Here is a 23,180-nt window from a genome sequence, read left to right on the forward strand (position 1 = left end):
GTCTCCATACTTACCCTGTCCCACGTGTCCAGGAAATATATTTGTATTAATTTAAATGAAAAGTAATAGAAATCACACTGAACTACGTGTCCCCTTCTTTGCGGCTCACCATTAACTTCTTGGTTCTCATATCAATTACACAAATTAGTTTTAAAAACACAAATCACATTTCTTTACTGTCTACAAATTTCACTTCAAGACATAATGAAAGTGATCAATAACCAAAACATTTATAAATGTTCTGTGCAATTTTGATTTTCCTGCAGGTTTAAAAGGCTAGCAGTGGGGTTTCAAGATTGGTACAAATACATATTACAATTAGGATTTCACCCACACTTTTGGTTTAAAATAAACGCAGGGTGATTTAGCTGTTTGTTTTTCAGGCCCCCTTACGTTGACCTGTGTTGTGGAAATCAGACAGAAAAATGGGAATGATTTGGGGAATTTTGGATTTCAGACCCCCCCCCTCCACTGAAAGGCCTGAGTTAGGGGTAGCCGGACAAAAAGACTGGACTGATTTAAGAACAAAGACACCCCTCTTCCTAAAAGAAGTCGGGGTCAACAGGACAAAAAGTATTACCCAATTAAATTATAGGTTATAGTTTTTCAGCGCACACTGGGAGCTTTGTTATTTCGAATTTTAACAAAGCTCTCCCCATAGTGTTCCACCAAATGGGGAATTAATTAAATTAATAATTTTATTTGAATAGGCTGAGGATCTATACAGTTTTGCCCCGCCCACTGTAAAGGGAAAGGATTCGAGGCAAGCAGACTCCCCACCTTTTGGTTTCCAGTGGCTCAGTTCTACTTACATAGAAAGCCTCTGTTTAAAGTTCAGGACAGCCAGCTGCAAGCCAGGACCCTCTGGAAAGATAGGGCAGGGGTCTTGTCTCTACACTCTCAAGGATGGCCTCCCGCTCTCCACCATAGAACCCAGGCAGCTCCTAGGCCTTCCTAGAAATAGACAGCTACACCCAGATGCACTCTCAGCAACCTCCTCTGGTGTTTCCTTGCAACTGTCAGATGTAACATTTCATCAGCACTCTTCAATGGTAAATTTCAACAGCTCTATCCCCTCCTATTTCCGGCCCCCTTATATAGCAGCAATAACACCACCAATTTTACAATCTAGGGGAAGTACCCTGTAGGAGCTCACCCAAATCGGATTGGACAGTTACTCTTCTCTCACTTCCCAAACTCAGGATTGGTTGAGGGGTCTGGACAGACATATGGCAGCTTAATTTACAACCCCCATTTGTTCTTATGTCAACATTTTGCAAAAATCTAGTTATGTGGCAGAACTTTATACGTTTATTAATAACTGCCATCATATTCATATTTTCTTATTCCGATAATCATGGGGAATTAAATAAGATGACAGCCAGGTCTGCACCATTTTGCACAGTTGTGTGGCACTGTTTTGCCATTTTCACAAACAGTATAATAGTTATGAATATGTACATTACCCACATTCCCAATTTCACCCTCCACCCGTTCACCAACTCTCACATTTGGAACATTTTCAGATCAGCCAGAAACACATTGTCTTCACACCTTTTAGTCATGCTCCAGCCAAGGGGAACTTGTTCTGCAGTAACTGCCTTCAGAGCCAGCAAGTCTGGGGAACACTGGGCTTTCCACATCTTTAGTAGGACATACTTCATTGCAGTTGTAATTAGCTGGGGGATGTAAAATCCAGACTGGTAGTGGGGGATTTCTTTGTGAAGTGTCCCACAGCCAGCAAAAGGGTTTGCCTAGAGACACTTTTCCATGAAAACAAAATGGCTTTATAAATGTCACTGATATTTTGTATGTGAAACATAATAAATATTACTTTTTGTCAACAAGCACCATGTCTTTGTCCATAAAATGTTTCCTGTTAGCAGTGGTATATTTCCCCATTTAAAATGCAGATGCACATGTCAAGCTGTTTTTGTGGTCAGTGTTTAAAAATCCTACTTTTCAGATGAAAGGGACCTTCAGTTTTCACTTGCAGCCACAGGCAAAGCGGTTTTGTGTCAGTGTTAAAAAATCCTGCTTTACTTATGAAAGGAACTTCTGTTTGGGGACTTTGAATGCACCCCACAGACCATTTTTGAGTCAAAGTGGGATATGTTTTTTGACAATGTGGGTGAGTTTAATGTGTTACTTCTCTATGCGGCTAGTAGTTTTGACCAGTGTTGCTGATTAAATATTCTTTAAATTGCAGAATTGGCATCACATTTTATCAAATAAACTCCCCCTTGAGTACTAGTCAGTCGGTCACAAAAGAAGTGAATTTACATTTGCAACTGTGGGCCACCTTTTCATTGGCGTCTGAGACAATTTTATGCCCCAGTACCACCCTGGTGGGGGCTTAATACCAAGGTCAGGTGGAGTGCTTCTATTTATTTATTTATTTGATTTATTTGAACATTTATATAGCGTACAAAACCCAGAGCTATCTAGGCGCTAAAAACCTACGAGACTGGTTACAGGCATACATTTCAACTTAATCAATGAAGCACAATGAAGAGGTTATTGAGTAGGGTACAGTGCGAACAGGTGGGAAACCCACATAATTTGTAATCCTGAGGTACAATATACATTGTACTTATGGTTTGCAATATTTATAAAAATGTACACAGATTACACAAGCAGTAATATTTGTTTGCTAGATTAGCAGGCATCTTCTTTGAACATCAGAGTTTTTCGTTTTTTTCAGAAGGACCATAGGGACGTGTCCATTCTTAGTGATGGGGGCAGAGTGTTCCAAAGTTGTGCAGCAACCACCGGAAGCTAGATCCGCCGGCTTTCTGTTTCTCGAATCTTGGCGTGGAGATTAGGCTGGTGTGGGAGGAGTGGGTAGGTCTGCTGGATTGGGTTTTCACGATTTGATTGTAAAGGTAAGCTGGGGCATTGTTCGAAAGGCATTTATGGGTCGGTGCGAGGACTTTAAATGTAATGATGTCTCTTACTGGGAGCCAATGAATGTTGCGTCATGTTGATGAAATGGGTTCGAGCCTGGGTATGTCTAGCGCAGCTCTGATTGCATTATTTTGCACAACTTGAAGTTTGCTGATGTTTCTGGTACTGGATCCTGCAAAGAGGGACCTTCAGTAGTGGAATCCTTGAGAGGATGAGTGCTCGGGCCAAGGTAATGCAGTTGTCAGGTGAGAGGAAAGGTCTGCTCGCTCTAATTAGTTTGGAGGTATATGCCGGTGAGACAATGGCATTGACCTGTCTTATTAAGGGTAGGGTTGAGTCAATATAGACGCCTAAGGTTTTTATTTCTTTGGCAACATTAATAGTGGTGCCATCAATGTTGAAGGATTTATATTGTTGTGATAGGTTGTTCAGTTGTGACTTGCTGCCTATGATGAGTAATTCCGTCTTCTCATCATTCAGACAGAGTTCATTTTGTGCCATTCAAGCTTGGATGCTGAGGTACATTTTGTTGGTGGTGTCTGAGTCAGTTTCATAGGAGCCTGTAATAGGGAGAAGTATTTGGTTGTCGTCCACATAATTCGTATACGTGACACCCAATTTGTCTAGTTTGTCGAAGAGTAGTTTGGTAAAGGCATTATATAGTGTGGGTGATACGCAAGAGCCTTGCGGTACACCCCAAGAGACTAGTGCTGGGGTAGCAGCTGAGGAGGCTGAGAAGAACCACATGGTATGGTTGGAAAGAAACGTTTCGATCCAATGTATGGCTTCTGGGGAGAAATGGGCATTCTCCTTTTTGTTTAAATCTTAAGGTGGACCCCAGTTGTCTTTGTCTGACATGTCTCCATTCCCAGTTTACTAGCTTCGGGGGGGGGCGGGGAGTGAGAGCGAGACAGTATTGAGGGTGAGGCTGCCTGCACTAAACATCCAGAGCACCTTCAGTAACCTGGGAGCCTTGAGGAGCAGTGCCAGAGAGTTCTGCTTTCCGACTCGGCTGAACCAGCCATTCCTGGAACGACTTGAGTTTCTAGGGAAATGTGGAGTGCAAGCCAAGTGGCTGCCTCACGATGGAGCATAGCAGCCCACCACAAGCGGGACCCTTTAGTTATCATCTGGTGAACTTCAGGGGGACACCTGGATCTGTAAGGTCAGCCCCCGAAAGTGCCAGCCAGCAGTCATGGGTGGGTGAAGGGAGGGAGGGATGAGGATACCCTCTCCTCAGGGGTGAACGCCCACCGCGCTTCCACTGAAGCTGCACAGCATGGGATGGTGGTCTTTTCTCAGCATGCCCATGTCGCTGAGTGATGCACCTGCTGCCTCCTGAAGTCCTGCCAAGCCTCGGCTTGGCTCTTCGTGAGAACATCCGCAGGGCCTCTCCCCGGGTCTGGGCTTCTGCCTAATGAAACATGTTGCCTGGGAAAGGAGCAGCTCCCGCTATCAGAACGCCTTTTACATGCGTCGCACATTAGAACAGTGCTGGAAAGGCCACTGCAATGAGTGGGTGCCAGGTGGCACAGGAACCACCACCCAGCGTGCCCGGGCGATTCCTCATTTACAGAGCGGTCAGCAGAAAATCAATTAGTGAGAATTTCTGGGGCACCTTGGAGACTTACAGGGGCCGCCGAAGGCCCTTCCTCGCTAATAGCGCTAATAGGAATCGCCACACGCCGCGTAATGGCCGCAGCGCCCATGAGAGGCGCCACGCAGCGAGGTTAGCGCCTCCTACTGGCGGGGAAAAGAAGTCTCCATGGGGCCTGCTGAGCAGCACCTGTGCGCACTCCTCTGCCATTAGACAATCTGCGCGGGGGGTTCTTTCTATTTATTTAAAATGGGTAATACAAGATGAGCACTTTAGAATGAGTTGGTGAAGTCCTGTCAGTTCGCATTTAGGCCAAACGTTTCTGAACGCTTTAAGATTTAAGACTATAGAAAGGTCGAGGGAAAGACATGTAATTAGATCAACAGAGAAGTAGAGAGGGGGGCGAGAGAGAGAGGAGGGGGAGAGAGAGGGATAGAGAGAGAAACAGGGAGCGAGAGACAGAAATAGAGAAAGGAAAAGAGAGAGAGACAGAGAGGGGGAGAGGGAGAGTAAGAGGGGGAGAAAGAGAGAGAGAGGGGACAGAGGAAAAGAGAGAGCGAGCCAGAGAGAGGCGGGACAGTGAGAGGGGGAGAAAGAGAGAGAGAATGAGATAGAGAGAGACGGGGAGAGAGAGGGGGAGGAAAAGAAAGAGCGAGAGAAGGGGGAGAAAGGGAGATGGAGAAAGAGAGAGGTGGAGAGACAGACAGGGGGGAACAGTGAGAGGGGAGAGAGAGGGAGCAAAGGAGAGGAAGAGAGAGGGGAGAAAGAGAGGGAGGGGGGGGAGAGAAAGGAAAAGAGAGAGAGGGAGAGACAGAAACAAGGCGGAGACTGAGAGGGCCCAAAGAGGGAGAGAAAGAAAGAGAGGGAGGAAAATGAGGGAAAGAGAGAGAGAGAGCAAGAGAGAGAGAGGGTGGGGAGAGAGATAGATAGGCGGGACATTGCTCCACTTCCATAAGACGCAGCGCAATTTACCAATCTTTGGCGCAATGGTGCAGAAGCTGGCGCATTCTCCTCCACCACAATGTTACTCACTGGACCACCTTCACTAGGATAAAAGGGTGAGTCCCTCTGTCCGAGTGTGAGCCTGTGTCTGGCATGTCACACACAGATGTTTGCATCGTGTTCTCAAGGAACTGAGCTGCCTTACTAGTTTGGGGGGCTGTCTGAGCACCTCTCGTTGTGGATGAGAAGCAAAGCATTGGATCGAAATGCATTATAATACAACTGAAAAGATGTCGCCTTACTGCCATAGTTTGGTAACTTGCCTTAACTTTCATGGGACATGAATGATTTGCTTAAAGGTTCCTGCTTGCGTGACTAGACTGTGCATACACCCGACATGTATTTAGAGCCTATATGACCCTGGTCGCTGCCCTCCATGTATGATCGGATTCCCTGCCCTTCTTTAAACTCTTACATCTAGCCCCATTGTGTACACCCTGTACTTTGTCCGCTTTGTGTACTCTGCATCCCTGCCCTCTTTGCATCCTCTGTTACCCTGCCCTCCTCCCTCTCTGCATACTCTGCTGCCCTGCACCCCTGCCCTCTTGGCATACTCTGCTGCCCTGCATCCCTGCCCTCTTGGCATACTCTGCTTCCCTACATCCGGGCCCTCTTTGCATCCATTGTTACCCTGCATCCCGCCCTCTTTGCATCCTCTGTTACCCTGCCCTCCTCCCTCTCTGCATACTCTGCTGCCCTGCATCCCTGCCCTCTTGGCATACTCTGCTTCCCTACATCCGTGCCCTCTTTGCATCCATTGTTACCCTGCATCCCGCCCTCTTTGCATCCTCTGTTACCCTGCCCTCCTCCCTCTCTGCATACTCTGCTGCCCTGCATCTCTGCCCTCTTTGCATACTCTGGTACCCTGCATCCCGGCCCTCTTGGCATACTCTGCTGCCCTGCACCCCTGCCCTCTTTGCATACTCTGCTACCCTGCGCCCCTGCCCCCTTGGCATACTCTGCTGCCCTGCACCCCTGCCGTCTTTGCATTCTCTGCTAACCTGCATCTCTGCCCTCTTTGCATACTCTACAGCCCTGCATCCCTGCCCTCTTTGCATACTCTGCTGCCCTGCATCCCTGCCCTCTTGGCATACTCTGATACCCTGCATACCTGCCCTTTTTGCATACTCTGCTGCCCTCACCCCTGCCTTCTTTGCATACTCTGCTGCCCTGCACCCCTGCCCTCTTGGCATACTCTGTTGCCCTGCATCCCTGCCCTCTTGGCATACTCTGCTTCCCTACATCTGTGCCCTCTTTGCATCCTCTGTTACCCTGCCCTCCTCCCTCTTTGCACACTCTACTACCCTGCATCTCTGCCCTCTTTGCATAATCAAAAACAAAGAGGTGATGGCTGGAAGGTTTAGACTGAATCTTAACCACTGGCATTGCTCGGGGCAACCCTCCAGACCATCGTTTTTCGCCTGCCAAGCCATTACAGAAGGGGTAAGACCATATGCAAATCAGGCTTGGCCCCACCCTAAAAGGGTAAATCCAGCCCGAACCGCTAGGTCACATCCCTTCTGCACGAGACCACAAGCATCCCCAAACATGTTTCACCCTTGTTGGGGCTCATCAGTGAGGAGTAGCTTGGGTCTCTAGGCCCAGCAGGCAAGGGACCCACGTCTGGGCATACCTGTCCCACTCGGGGTGACAAAGCAAAAACAAAGAGGTGATGGCTGGAAGGTTTAGACTGAATCTTAACCACTGGCATTGCTCGGGGCAACCCTCCAGACCATCGTTCTTCGCCTGCCAAGCCATTACAGAAGGGGTAAGACCATATGCAAATCAGGCTTGGCCCCACCCCAAAAGGGGAAGTCCAGCCCGAACCGCTAGGTCACATCCCTTCTGCCCTTTTTGCATACTCTGCTGTCCTGCACCCCTGCCCTCTTGGCATACTCTGCTGCCCTGCATCCCTGCCCTCTTGGCATTCTCTGCTGCCCTGCATCTCTGCCCTCTTTGCATACTCTGGTACCCTGCATCCCGGCCCTCTTGGCATACTCTGCTGCCCTGCACCTCTGCCCTCTTTGCATACTCTGCTACCCTGCACCCCTGTCCTCTTGGCATACTCTGCTGCCCTGCACCCTGCCGTCTTTGCATACTCTGCTACCCTGCATTTCTGCCCTCTTTGCATACTCTGCAGCCCTGCATCCCTGCCCTCTTTGCATAATCTGATACCCTGCATCCCTGCCCACTTGGCATACTCTGGTACCCTGCATCCCTGCCCTTTTTGCATACTCTGCTGCCCTGCACCCCTGCCCTCTTTGCATACTCTGCTGCCCTGCACCCCTGCCCTCTTGGCATACTCTGCTGCCCTGCATCCCTGCCCTCTTGGCATACTCTGCTTCCCTACATCAGTGCCCTCTTTGCATCCATTGTTACCCTGCATCCCCGCCCTCTTTGCATCCTCTGTTACCCTGCCCTCCTCCCTCTTTACACACTCTGCTACCCTGCATCTCTGCCCTCTTTGCATATTCTGCTACCCTGCATCCTTGCCCTCTTTGCATCCTCTGTTACCCTGCCTCATCCCTCTTTGCAAACTCTGCTATCCTGCATCTCTGCCCTCTTTGCATACTCTACTGCCCTGCACCCCTACCCTCTTGGCATCCTCTGTTACCCTGCACCCTGCCCCCTTTGCATACTCTGGTACCCTGCCCCCGGCCCGCTTTGCATATTCTGCTACCCCGGATCCCTGCCCTCTTTGCATCCTCTGTTACCCTGCATTCCTGCCCTCTTTGCATCCTCGGTTAGCCTTCCCCCCTGCCTTCTTTGCATATTCTGATACCCCGGATCCCTGCCCTCTTTGCATCCTCTGTTACCCTGAATCTCTGCCCTCTTTCTATACTCTGTTACCCTGCATCCCTGCCCTCTTTGCATATTCTGCTACCCTGCATCCTTGCCTTCTTTGCATACTCTGTTACCCTGCATCCATGCCCTCTTTGCATACTCTGTTACCCTGCATCTCTGCCCTCTTTGGATACTCTGCAGCCCTGCATCCCTGCCCCTCTTTGCATACTCTGCTGCCCTGCATCCCTACCCTCTTTGCATACTCTGCTGCCCTGCCCCCTCCCTCTCTGCATACTCTGCTTCCCTGCATCTCTGCCCTCTTTGCATACTCTGCTGCCCTGAATCCCTGCCCTCTTTGCATACTCTGTTACCCTGCCCCCCTCCTTCTTTGCGTAATCTGCTTCCCTGCATCCCTGCCCTCTTGGCATCCTCTGTTACCCTGCACTCTGCCCTCTTTGCATACTCTGCTGCCCTGCATATCTGCCCTCTTTGCATACTCTGCTGCCCTGCATCTCTGCCCAATTGGCATCCTCTGTTACCGTTCATCCCTGCCCTCTTGGCATACTCTGCTACCCCGGATCCCTGCCCTCTTTGCATCCTCTGTTACCCTGAATCTCTGCCCTCTTTCTATACTCTGTTACCCTGCATCCCTGCCCTCTTTGCATATTCTGCTACCCTGCATCCTTGCCTTCTTTGCATACTCTGTTACCCTGCATCCATGCCCTCTTTGCATACTCTGTTACCCTGCATCTCTGCCCTCTTTGGATACTCTGCAGCCCTGCATCCCTGCCCCTCTTTGCATATTCTGCTGCCCTGCATCCCTACCCTCTTTGCATACTCTGCTGCCCTGCCGCCTCCCACTCTGCATACTCTGCTTCCCTGCATCTCTGCCCTCTTTGCATACTCTGCTGCCCTGAATCCCTGCCCCCTTTGCATACTATGTTACCCTGCCCCCCTCCTTCTTTGCGTCATCTGCTTCCCTGCATCCCTGCCCTCTTGGCATCCTCTGTTACCCTGCACCCTGCCCTCTTTGCATACTCTGGTACCCTGCCCCCTGCCCTCTTTGCATATTCTGCTACCCCAGATCCCTGCCCTCTTTGCACCCTCTGTTACCCTGCATTCCTGCCCTCTTTGCATCCTCGGTTACCCTGCCCCCCTGCCTTCTTTGCATATTCTGCTATCCCGGATCCCTGCCCTCTTTGCATCCTCTGTTACCCTGAATCTTTGCCCTCTTTCTATACTCTGTTACCCTGCGTCCCTGCCCTCTTTGCATATTCTGCTACCCTGCATCCTTGCCTTCTTTGCATACTCTGTTACCCTGCATCCATGCCCTCTTTACATACTCTGATACCCTGCATCTCTGCCCTCTTTGGATACTCTGCAGCCCTGCATCCCTGACCCTCTTTGCATACACTGCTGCCCTGCCCCCTCCCTCTCTGCATACTCTGCTTCCCTGCATCTCTGCCCTCTTTGCATACTCTGCTGCCCTGAATCCCTGCCCTCTTTGCATACTCTGTTACCCTGCCCCCCTCCTTCTTTGCGTAATCTGCTTCCCTGCATCCCTGCCCTCTTGGCATCCTCTGTTACCCTGCACACTGCCCTCTTTGCATACTCTGCTGCCCTGCATATCTGCCCTCTTTGCATACTCTGCTGCCCTGCATCTCTGCCCAATTGGCATCCTCTGTTACCGTTCATCCCTGCCCTCTTGGCATACTCTGCTACCCTGCATCCCTGCCCTCTTTCCATACTCTGCTGCCCTGCATCTCTGCTCACTTTCCATACTCTGCTACCCTGCATCCCTGCCTTGTATACTCTGCTACCTGCATCTCTGCCCTTTTTGCATACACTGTTACCCTGCCCCCTGCCATCTTTGCATATTATACTGCCCTGCATCTCTGCCCTCTTTGCATACTCAGTTGCCCTGTCACCCCGCCCTCTTGGCATTCTCTGTTACCCTGCATCCCTGCCCTCTTTGCCTACTCTGCTACCCTGCCCGTGCCCCCTTTGTATACTCTGTTACCCTGTCTCCCCGCCCTCTTTGTATACTCTGTTATTCTGTATCCCCGTCCTCTTTGTATAGTCTGTTACTCTGTATCCCGGCCCTCTTTGTATACTCTCTTACCCTGTATCCCCGCCCTCTTTGTATACTCTGTTACTCTGTATCCCCGCCCTCTTTGTATACTCTATTGCCCTGTATCCCCGCCCTTTTTGTATACTCGTTTACTCTGTTTCCCCGCCCTCTTTGTATACTATGTTACCCTGTATCCCCGTCCTCTTTGTATACTCTGTTACCCTGTATCCCTGCCTCTTTGTATACTCTGTTACCATGTATCCCCGCACTCTTTGTATACTCTGTCACCCTGTATCCCTGCCCTCTTTGTATACTCTGTTACCATGTATCCCTGCCCTCTTTGTATACTCTGTTACCCTGAAACCCACCCTCTTTGTAGACTCTGTTACCCCGCATCCCCACCCTCTTTGTATACTTTGTTACTCTGTATCCCCCCTCTTTGTATACTCTGTTACCCTGCATCCCGCCCACTTTGTATACTCTGTTACCCTGTATCCCATCCTCTTTGTATACTATGTTACCCTGTATCCCTGCCCTCTTTCTATACTCTGTTTCTCTGTATCCCCACCCTCTTTGGATACTCTGTTACCATGTATCCCCGCCCTCTTTGTATACTCTGTTACCCTATATCCCTGCCCTCTTTGTATACTCTGTTACCCTGTATACCTGCCCTCTTTGTATACTCTGTTACCATGTATCCCCGCCCTCTTTATATACTCTGTTACCCTGCATCCCCGCCCTCTTTGTATACTCTGTTACGCTGCATCCCGCCCTCTTTGTATACTCTGTTACCCTGCATCCCGCCCCTTTTGTATGCTCTGTTACCATGTATCCCTGCCCTCTCTGTATACTCTGTTACCCTGCAACCCGCCCTCTTTGTATACTCTGTTACCCTGTATCCTGCCCTCTTTGTATACTCTGTTAACCTGTATCCTGCCCTCTTTGTATACTCTGTTACCCTGCATCCCGCCCTCTTTGTATACTCTGTTACCATGTATCCCGCCCTCTTTGTATACTCTGGTACCCTGCACCCTGCCCTCTTTGCATACTCTGCTGCCCTGCATCCCTGCCCTCTTGGCATACTCTGGTACCCTGCATCCCTGCCCTCTTGGCATACTCTGCTGCCCTGCATCCCTGCCCTCTTGGCATACTCTGCTACCCTGCATCCCAGCCCTCTTAGCATAATCTGCTGCCCTGCATCCCTGCTCTTTTTGCATACTCTGCTACCCTGCACCCCTGCCCTCTTGGCATACTCTGCTGCCCTGCATCCCTGCCCTCTTGGCATACTCTGCTGCCCTGCATCTCTGCCCTCTTTGCATACTCTGGTACCCTGCATCCCGGCCCTCTTGGAATACTCTGTTGCCCTGCATCTCTGCCCTCTTTGCATACTCTGGTACCCTGCATCCCGGCCCTCTTGGCATACTCTGCTGCCCTGCACCCCTGCCCTCTTTGCATACTGTGCTACCCTGAACCCCTGCCCTCTTGGCATACTCTGCTGCCCTGCACCCCTGCCGCCTTTGCATACTCTGCTACCCTGCATATCTGCCCTCTTTGCATACTCTGCAGCCCTGCATCCCTGCCCTCTTTGCATACTCTGCTGCCCTGCATCCCTGCCCTCTTGGCATACTCTGGTACCCTGCATCCCTGCCCTTTTTTCATACTCTGCTGCCCTGCACCCCTGCTCTCTATGCATAATCTGCTGCCCTGCACCCCTGCCCTCTTGGCATACTCTGCTGCCCTGCATCCCTGCCCTCTTGGCATACTCTGCTTCGCTACATCCGTGCCCTCTTTGCATCCATTGTTACCCTGCATCCCGCCCTCTTTGCATCCTCTGTTACCCTGCCCTCCTCCCTCTTTGCACACTCTGCTACCCTGCATCTCTGCCCTCTTTGCATAATCTGCAGCCCTACATCCCTGCCCTCTTTGCATCCTCTGTTACCCTGCCTCATCCCTCTTCGCATACTCTGCTACCCTGCATCTCTGCCCTCTTTGCATACTCTACTGCGCTGCATCCCTACCCTCTTGGCATCCTCTGTTACCCTGCACCCTGCCCTCTTTGCATACTCTGGTACCCTGCCCCCTGCCCCCCTGCCCTCTTTGCATATTCTGCTACCCCGGATCCCTGCCCTCTTTGCATCCTCTTTTACCCTGCATTCCTGCCCTCTTTGCATCCTCGGTTACCCTGCCCCCTGCCTTCTTTGCATATTCTGCTACCCCGGATCCCTGCCCTCTTTGCATCCTATGTTACCCTGAATCTCTGCCCTCTTTGTATACTCTGTTATCCTGCATCCCTGCCCTCTGCATATTCTGCTACCCTGCATCCTTGCCCTCTTTGCATACTGTGTTACCCTGCATCCATGCCCTCTTTGCATACTCTGTTACCCTGCATCTCTGCCCTCTTTCGATACTCTGCAACCCTGCATCCCTGCCCCTCTTTGCATACACTTCTGCCCTGCCCCCCTCCCCCTCTGCATACTCTGCTTCCCTGAATCCCTGGCCTCTTTGCATACTCTGTTACCCTGCCCCCCTCCTTCTTTGCGTAATCTGCTTCCCTGCATCCCTGCCCTCTTGGCATCCTCTGTTACCCTGCACCCTGCCCTCTTTGCATACTCTGCTGCCCTGCATATCTGCCCTCTTTGCATACTCTGCTGCCCTGCATCTCTGCCCTCTTGGCATCCTCTGTTACCGTTCATCCCTGCCCTCTTGGCATACGCTGTTACCCTGCACCCTGCCCTCTTTACATATTATGCTACCCTGCATCCCTGCCCTCTTTCCATACTCTGCTGCCCTGCATCTCTGCCCACTTTCCATACTCTGCTACCCTGTATCCCTGCCTTGTATACTCTGCTACCTGCATCTCTGCCCTTTTTGCATACTCTGTTACCCTGCCCCCTGCCATCTTTGCATATTATACTGCCCTGCATCTCTGCCCTCTTTGCATACACTGCTACCCTGCATCCCAGCCCTCTTAGCATAATCTGCTGCCCTGCATCCCTGCCCTTTTTGCATACTCTGCTGCCCTGCATCCCTGCCCTTTTTGCATACTCTGTTGCCCTGCATCTCTGCCCTCTTTGCATACTCTGGTACCCTGCATCCCGGCCCTCTTGGCATACTCTGCTGCCCTGCATCCCTGCCCTCTTTGCATACTGTGCTACCCTGCACCACTGCCCTCTTGGCATACTCTGCTGCCCTGCATATCTGCCCTCTTTGCATACTCTGCTGCCCTGCATCTCTGCCCTCTTGGCATCCTCTGTTACCGTTCATCCCTGCCCTCTTGGCATACTCTGTTACCCTGCACCCTGCCCTCTTTGCATACTCTGCTACCCTGCATCCCTGCCCTCTTTCCATACTCTGCTGCCCTGCATCTCTGCCCACTTTCCATACTCTGCTACCCTGTATCCCTGCCTTGTATACTCTGCTACCTGCATCTCTGCCCTTTTTGCATACTCTGTTACCCTGCCCCCTGCCATCTTTGCATATTATACTGCCCTGCATCTCTGCCGTCTTTGCATACACTGCTACCCTGCATCCCAGCCCTCTTAGCATAATCTGCTGCCCTGCATCCCTGCCCTTTTTGCATACTCTGCTGCCCTGCATCCCTGCCCTTTTTGCATACTCTGTTGCCCTGCATCTCTGCCCTCTTTGCATACTCTGCTGCCCTGCATCCCTGCCCTCTTTGCATACTGTGCTACCCTGCACCACTGCCCTCTTGGCATACTCTGCTGCCCTGCACCCCTGCCGTCTTTGCATACTCTGCTACCCTGCATCTCTCCCCTCTTTGCATACTCTGCAGCCCTGCATCCCTGCCCTCTTTGCATACTTTGCTGCCCTGCATCCCTGCCCTCTTGGCATACTCTGGTACACTGCATCCCTGCCCTTTTTGCATACTCTGCTGCCCTGCACCCCTCCTCTCTTTGCATACTCTGCTTCCCTGCACCCCTGCCCTCTTGGCATACTCTGCTGCCCTGCATCCCTGCCCTCTTGGCATACTCTGCTTCCCTACATCCGTGCCCTCTTTGCATCCATTGTTACCCTGCCCTCCTCCCTCTTTGCATCCTCTGTTACCCTGCCTCATCCCTCTTCGGATACTCTGCTACCCTGCATCTCTGCCCTCTTTGCATACTCTTCTGCACTGCATCCCTACCCTCTTGGCATCCTCTGTTACCCTGCACCCTGCACTCTTTGCATACTCTGGTACCCTGCCCCCTGCCCCCCTGCCCTCTTTGCATATTCTGCTACCCCGGATCCCTGCCCTCTTTGCATCCTCTGTTACCATGCATTCCTGCCCTCTTTACATCCTCGGTTACCCTGCCCCCTGCCTTCTTTGCATACTCTGGTACCCTGCCCCCTGCCCCCCTGCCCTCTTTGCATATTCTGCTACCCCGGATCCCTGCCCTCTTTGCATCCTCTGTTACCATGCATTCCTGCCCTCTTTACATCCTCGGTTACCCTGCCCCCTGCCTTCTTTGCATATTCTGCTACCCCGGATCCCTGCCCTCTTTGCATCCTATGTTACCCTGAATCCCCGCGCTTTTTGTATACTCTGTTACTCTGTATCCCGGCCCTCTTTGTATACTCTCTTACCCTGTATCCCGCCATCTTTGTATACTCTGTTACTCTGCATCCCTGCCCTCTTTGTATACTCTATTGCCCTGTATCCCTGCCCTCTTTGGATACTCTGTTACCATGTACCCCGCCCTCTTTGTATACTCTGTTACCCTGCAACTCGCCCTCCTTGTATACTCTGTTACCCTATATCCCTGCCCTCTTTGGATACTCTGTTACCCTGCATACCTGCCCTCTTTGTATACTCTGTTACCATGTATCCCTGCCCTTTTTATATACTCTGTTACCCTGCATCCCCGCCCTCTTTGTATACTCTGTTACCATGTGTCCCGCCCTCTTTGTATACTCTGTTATCCTGCAACCCGTCCTCTTTGTATACTCTGTTACCATGTGTCCCGCCCTCTTTGTATACTCTGTTATCCTGCAACCCGTCCTCTTTGTATACTCTGTTACCCTGCATCCCGCCCCCTTTGTATGCTCTGTTACCATGTGTCCCGCCCTCTTTGTATACTCTGTTATCCTGCAACCCATCCTCTTTGTATACTCTGTTACCCTGCATCCCGCCCTCTTTGTATACTCTGTTACCCTGTATCCTGCCCTCTTTGAATACTCTGTAACCCTGTATCCCTGGCCTATTTGCATACTCTGTTACCCTGCATCCCGCCCTCTTTGTTTACTCTGTAACCCCGTCTCCCTGCCCTATTTATATACTCTGTTACCCTTCATCCCGCCCTATTTGTATACTCTGTTATCCTTCATCCTGCCCTATTTGTATACTCTGTTACCCTGCATCCCGCCCTCTTTGGATACTCTGTTACCCTGCATCTAGCCCTCTTTGTATACTATGTTACCCTGCATCCCCGCCCTCTGTGTATACTCTGTTACCCTGCATCCCGCCCTCTTTGTATACTGTTACCCTGTATCCCCGCCCTCTTTGTATACTCTGTAACCCTGCATCCCTGGCCTATTTGTATACTCTGTTACCCTGCATCCCCCCCTCTTCGTTTACTCTGTAACCCTGTATCTCCGCCCTCTTTGTATACTCTGTTACTTTTCATCCCGCCCTATTTGTATACTCTGTTACCCTGCATCCCGCCCTCTTTGGATACTCGGTTACCCTGCATCCTGCCCTCTTTGGATACTCTGTTACCCTGCATCCCGCCCTCTTTGTATACTCTGTTACCCTGCATCCCCACCCTCTGTGTATACTCTGTTACCCTGCATCCCGCCCTCTTTGTATACTGTTACCCTGTATCCCCGCCCTCTTTGTATACTCTGTAACCCTGCATCCCTGGCCTATTTGTATACTCTGTTACCCTGCATCCCGCCCTCTTTGTTTACTCTGTAACCCTGTATCTCCGCCCTCTTTGTATACTCTGTTACTTTTCATCCCGCCCTATTTGTATACTCTGTTACCCTGCATCCCGCCCTCTTTGGATACTCGGTTACCCTGCATCCTGCCCTCTTTGGATACTCTGTTACCCTTCATCCCGCCCTATTTGTATACTCTGTTACCCTGCATCCCGCCCTCTTTGGATGCTCTGTTACCCTGCATCCTGCCCTCTTTGTATACTCTGTTACCTTGCATCCCCGCCCTCTGTGTATACTCTGTTACTCTGCATCCCGCCCTCTTTGTATACTGTTACCCTGTATCCCCGCCCTCTTTGTATACTCTGTTACCCTGCATCCCACCCTCTTTGGATACTCTGTTACCCTGCATTCCGCCCTCTTTGGATACTCTGTTACCCTGCATCCTGCCCTCTTTATATACTCTGTTACCTTGCATCCCCGCCCTCTGTGTATACTCTGTTACCCTGTATCCCCACCCTCTTTGTAGACTTTTAGTCTATGCTTTAGCTGCTTGCTCTGATTTTCAGCCCTTAATTGGGCACTGCTCGTACACCCTTTATCTATACTAAGGCCCTGCATGGGTATATGCTCTGTAGCTATGCCCTGCGGGTACACCCTATATGCAGAGGTGGCAACCCTATGGTACGGTATGTGTTCAACTTTAACCCTTCTGAAGGATCCACCGTAGGCTTGGTGGGACAATCCACCATGACCACCAAGGGCCCTCAAGTGCCTTCTGCGAACTCCCGGATGTGCCCTAGTGTCACGCATATCTGAACTCCCGGATGTGCCCTGGTGTCACGCATATCTTTTCTTCTCACAGGTCCTCCTTCACCACCTCAAGATGTCTCCATCCACGCCCGGTCTACGCCGGTGACCGTGTTGGTCTCCTGGAGACCCCCACTTCTGTCTCCAACGGGCACCTCCAACGGCGCCAGCGTGATCGGCTATGGCGTCTATGCCAAAGGACAGAGGGTAAGTGACCACAGACTACCACAATGACCATCCATGACTTCTGCCCTCTTTACTGCCCCTCAACGGTCACCTCTTACTCCTCTCTGAGCGAACCAATCTCTTTTCTCACTTGCTCTCGGGCTGGTCTTTTATAACTATTTAGATATCATTAAATCCAGGCACATCTTCACACTTATTGTTTAATAGTAAAACATAACCAGAACCCGCCCCCATACAAGGCAAGGAGACCTTTCCGTCTCAGAGTGATGACTGCCCGCTGCCCGCCATTGGTTGAATCCAGCAATGATGTCATCTACAGTGCGGCAGCTGCTATAGGGTTGGGTGTGTGGGTTTGGAAGAAAATAGCTTTATCCCCACGTTAGAAATGATATCCCAATCTTCAGACAATTGATGCATTATTTCAATAATCAAAAGTGAGCACACCTGTCTCCACCCAGGCAGCTCACTGTGCTACCTCCTGCCTCATTACAGGCACCCTGCCTTATTACAGGCACCTGCCTCCTTACAGGTACCTGCAAATTCGACTGTACTTCTCCTACACTATGTAAGCTTTGCTGGCCCCCCCATTCACCCCTGGACTACAGTCAAAACTGCATACATCACCTCCAAAGTACTGTCGATCAGAACACCAAGAGACTTAGCGGCCTAACTCCACACTCATGGGGGCCTTCACACCTCTTGGAGCAACACTATCAAAGGTTTGGTGCCTAGGGTCTCCCTCCACCAACAGTACTGCGCTACTGTATAAAGCTCAGAGCCCTAGGCTCGCGCCCTGCGCCATAGGCAATACACTGCATGCATCCAGCACTGGCTCTAGGGTTTGGCAGCAGGGTATCGGAGGAGAGGCAATGTCCTGCATTGCTCCTATAATGTGACACCAAGACTTTAGGGGACGTGTCCGGCTTGTGTGTAAGAGTACATTTCCTTCTACACATCTACAGAGTGAGCCGGCATTTCATCGCTTAGCCACTATGATCAGGACATTGATAGGGTGCTTAACAAGTTGGGCAACGGGCTGGGTAACGTCATCTCCTCAGGAGACTGGCACCCGCCTCACAAACAAGAGCGCGAAAGCTGGGCTGCAGGTGGGGTCATGCTCCAAACTGGATCTCCGAGGTCAGTCTGTGAGGGTCTCTACCTTTGACCGCTCTTAGCCAACCCTCATCACATTTTGCAAAACATCTCTTTGCCCGCTATACAGTCTTTCTGCAATATTTGGCGAAAATTGGTAGAGGGGGAAAAAGTCGTAAACGAGTTTTTAGAAGTGAGCTTTGACAGCCAATGCTCCAGAGAAGTCTTTGGTTCACTTTTCTCAAAAACTGCTGAACAAAACATTCCAGAAAGCTCTGCCTACATTGACACACTCGATTTTACAAACAATAATTCAGCTCACCAAATAGGCAGGAGCTGTATGCAAAGCTTCCTGCAGCAGCCCCGTAACTGCACTCAGCTCCTATTGTCGCGAGAGGATAGCTCAGGGGCAACGCACTCGCCTTGGAAGCAACACGGGTTCGATCCCCGGGTCCACACTTAGAACCCTCTGGGTATTAAGCGCGTTATAAATAACCAGTAAGTCACAATAAGTCTATGGGTGGCTCGTGGCATGCCCTGGAAGGGCTGCTTTGGTTTTCTAAAGATGGCTGCTGAATGAACAGGTATTGGGGATTTTTCCTGGCTGAAGGGTTTGGAATGAGGGGGAGCAGCAGGATTTTGTATGAATGGGCTTTCCCAGGGTGGAGGTGTTGAACTGTGTCCACAGCAGTAACCTGTGCTTTATTTGCATGCAGGTGGCGGAAGTCATTTTTCCCACAGCAGAGAACGTGGTGGTGGACCTGGGACGCATACAGAATTTGGAAGCCCGGGAGATCACGGTTCGAACTCTTTCAGCACAAGGGGAATCTGAGGACTCTTCACATGCCCCCATTCCCCCCGACCTACTGGTGCCCCCCGCACCTCAGCCTAGGACTGCCCCCCAATGCAAGCCCCCAGTCCAGAACACCAAAGAAGACCACCTGGGCCCACATCGGAGACTGGAGGAGCCATGGGACCACACCCGCCCCATCTCTCCCCAACATGGTCACAACCTGGAGCCACCACACTCCAACTACCACAGTCCGAATCATGGCAGGCGTTCGCCCTCGCCGCAGCGCATCCTGCCGCAGCCACAAGGGACACCCGTCTCCAACACAGTCGCCAAAGCCATGGCCCGCGAGGCAGCACAAAGGATGTCAGAAAGCAACAGGGTAAGATCAACGTTTCCATGCCAGGGTCCATCTTATGTGCCATGTGTTTATATGATATCTCTAGATCATGCTAAGGACATACAGACCAGATGCATCAGGAGACCAGGAACTCTCATGTTTATCTCGCTGCTGAGTGAGGAGAGAGTGGGAGAGACAAGTCAGCTAAAAGGCCACTCTTTCCACTGATCTTTGAGACTGAATGAGCTGTGAAAGTGTTATTCAACCTTCGGCTCTCCAGATGTTTTGGACCACAACTCCCACGATGCCTCACCACTGATGATGCTGGCTAGAGTTGGTGGGAGCTGTAGGCCAACACACTCAGAGATATAACGATGTGTACCAGTGTGTGCATCGTTTAAGTCACTTAGCTTCAAAATGTCTAAAATAGGATCTATGTACTAAGAATAACAATCCCATACCATTTTTGGAGCATATTTTTTGTAACTTTGTATTATTTGTGTATTTGCATTTTTAATGGAAAGGTTAACGGTTCAAACATAAATGCAAGGATGAATGCGACGGCCCTTTCTGCGGGCAGGCGCTATGCATGAGACCTCAGTGACAGATAGGCAGGATGGTTTATGTTTGAAGGTGGAGAAGAGCATGGCAGGGACATGGACTGGTGGCAGAACAGACAGAATACGTTCTGTAAGTTACATGCAGGACATCAGATAATTAAAATGCAGTCGAACTACTCAGTTTGTACAACTGCAGAGAGGCGGACATCACCGGAGTGGGACTACATAATGGGCGGGGTGATGCCGGGATGAAGAGATGGGGTTTCGGGGCAGATTTGAAAGCAGGGATAGTGTTTGTTGGTTTTTTGAACTCAAGGAGATTTGATTTCCAGTGGAAGAGGGCAAGGCGGGCAAAAAGAACAGAAGCGGGAGGCAGCGCAGGGAGGCAGAGAATGGAGAGATTGAGAAGGTTGCTGGAGCAAAATGTATGAGTATGGAAGTAGCGGGCAATAGAGTTAGCAAGATGGGGGGTCAAAACGACATACAGATTCAAAGACGAGTGGAAGAAATTGAAAGAGGATCAGTGCTTCCTAGCAGGACAGCCCACCTTGTGTTTGAGAGAGAGGAAAGGTGGAGTTGCAGAGCACAAATAGCAAAGTTACGAATTTTGTTGAGGAAATGAAAGACCCAGAAATGGAGGCCTGCTAGAAGGCTGGAGTAATAACAAAGGTTTTCTTGAGCGAATCAAAGGACCAGAGAGCGAGTTCCAGTAGAAGTCTGGAGCAATATTCGAGGGGACTGAGCCCTAAGATGGAGAGCTGAGGTTTTCTTGAGGGGATTGAAGACCCAGAAATGGAGGCCTGCACGAAGGCTGGAGTAACACCTGAGGTTTTATTAAGTGGATTGTTAGAAGGTGACAGATCATTCTGATGTAAACAAGGACTGAGTTGGGCAGCGGTGGCAGTGCAGTTGATACATTGACAAAGCTTTAAACCACTGTTAAAGAGGGTCCCGTGGTTCCAGGCTGTGGGGGGTGATGTGAAGAGGTGAGGGAGGAAGGAAGCGAGAAGGAGAAAGAGGTACTAAGCACGGTTGGCAGAGGAATGGATAGAGGGGTGGTGGGCAGAAAAATCTATGGAGTGGATGGAGTGCCGGGAAAAGATTGGTTTAATGGAGATTGCGTATAGGACAATAAAGTTCTATCCAATAGCGGATTGGAGAGAAAGTTGGAGATTATTTGAAGATGTCAATGGTGAAGGTGGGAAAGTACAGGAAGGCCCGGGTGCCATCAGTGCAATGGCGGCAGGGGGAACCAAATGTGGAAGGGAGTTTCCCTGGAGAAGGGGCGTAGAGGGTAAAGAGTCGTGGGCCCTCGCACGGAACCCTGGAGGACTTGCACCGGTAGGTGGGTGGGATCAGAGGCTCCCCTGTTTAGTGCAGTGTCTTGTATCTGGAGCAGAGAAAGGGCTTGAAGGACAGACGGGGGTCATTTTAAAGGTGTTGAAGGGTCAAGAAGGATGAGGATACAAGGGTGCAAAGGTTCTGACACGAAGCAGTGCTCAGGCTCCAGATAAGGGATTGGAGTATTTAATTCTCTATTATTTTTATTGAAACTTGTAAGTCATTCCTATTCCCAATTTGGGTATTTTTAAGGCATGTCATCATGTATTTTATTTATTTAAATTGAAAAAGTGTGTCCTTTTGTAATCCCTACTCCTTTAGACCTTGTCACTCATTTACCGCACACTTCTCTTCGCATCAGGCAGTCCTGATAGTAGCACCCCACCCTATGATGCCACGCTGCCTGTGCCACAGAATGGAACATATCTGCGTGGGTCGACGCCGGGGGTGGGGGGAGCGCATGCTCTGTGACCCTTGTTTTCTATTTTTTGTTTAGAGTATTTTACTCCATTTCTTTTATGCCAGGAGTATTTACATGTCTTTAGATTGATCCCTGGAACCCCTCTGACCTGTACTGCTGTCAGTGCTGCTTCCATGGAGCGACAGCCACAGAAGCCGGATTGGAGTGGGGGTTGCAGGGATCTTTGCCACTAGTTGTTGGTGATGTGGTTACAGTCTACACGCTCAAAGACTTTGGCCTATTGGGGGAGGATCCAGGCAGGTCCATATATTTGCCTGGGTTATTGGGGAGTATAGTCTATGGGAAAGTACTGCACCTGTAGATAAGTGTCTTGTTGGAGGCAGGTACACAGTGAGGGCCGCCTACTTGGGACCCATTTATGATACCAATACTCAAGCCATTGGAGAAGAGAGTGGGTGTGGTATGTTCTACCGAGTGCGCATTGCACGCATACCCTCCCGGCGACTCGGTTAGTGAGGTGCGGTGCCGGCACCCTCAGGGCGCCATGATCACTCATTCTTTTCTACCCTCTTTTTCTTCCCCAGATGGAGAGGAGAAGCATATTCAGCGAGCGGAGCAGTGTCGTGCACTATGCAAACTCAGATGAAGAGGAGGAGGAGGAGGACGAGGAGGACGGCTACGACTCACCGCACACAAAGAGGAAAGGAACTTCCGTGGACGACTTCCTGAAGGGTTCAGAGCTGGGAAAGCAGGTACCCCGACGCTGAGGGACACTGTGTGCATGTGAGCGTGTGTAGGGAGCTCAGGCCTGCAGCCACCTTATTAGTTATCTTGGCAGTTACTCTGGGATCCTGCAAACCCAGGAAGCCCCACGCGAAGCTGCAGAGAGGGCGATAAGGCGACTTAGCTACTTTCCTGCATGAGTACCAGCTTATCAGGTTTCCTCCAGATGGCAGAGTTTGAGCAAATGCAAAGTGTGCTTGCAATGCAGAAAACACACTGGCAAGTTAGTTTCCAGAGCAGACTTCACTCAAAATGAAGTCACAAAATGCGGTATAAAACAGCAGGGGTACAAGCCTGCACTTCCGGCCTATATTTTAAAAATCTTTGGTTGGATGACTAGAAATGTAAGAGAATCATCAAATACTTACCTGAGCCAGGAGGATAGCTCATGGGCAATGTGTTTGCCTTGGAAGCAAGACAGCGCAGAGTAATACAGGTTTGAGGGTGCGCTTAGAGGCCGGTCTCCAGTATTACGCGTGTAATAAAAGATTAATTAATTACCTGCTTAGAGTGAAATACCCTTCGGTAAAGCTTAAATAGAGCCTTGGGAAAGAAAGCAACTAACATTAAAGAAATCAAATCACCCCACGAAGTTATTTGTGCTGAATCCCTCTCTTGAAAA

At 50.4% G+C, this 23,180-nt stretch overlaps 1 protein-coding gene across 23 annotated transcripts in view; it reads left to right on the plus strand.

The window, feature by feature from the left end:
* RIMBP2 (RIMS binding protein 2) overlaps positions 1-23,180 on the plus strand; it is a 2,252,680-nt gene that overhangs the window by 1,790,780 nt on the left and 438,720 nt on the right. For all 23 annotated transcript variants that reach the window (XM_069620091.1, XM_069620095.1, XM_069620096.1 and 20 more), the window contains 3 exons: positions 17,101-17,252; positions 19,040-19,495; positions 22,360-22,527. In XM_069620091.1, the coding sequence (XP_069476192.1) occupies positions 17,101-17,252; positions 19,040-19,495; positions 22,360-22,527 (776 nt within the window). The remainder of the gene's footprint in view (positions 1-17,100; positions 17,253-19,039; positions 19,496-22,359; positions 22,528-23,180) is intronic.

This window comes from Ambystoma mexicanum, chromosome 10 (assembly GCF_040938575.1).
Source record: "Ambystoma mexicanum isolate Mex_15411 chromosome 10, UKY_AmexF1_1, whole genome shotgun sequence".
NCBI lineage: Eukaryota > Metazoa > Chordata > Amphibia > Caudata > Ambystomatidae > Ambystoma > Ambystoma mexicanum.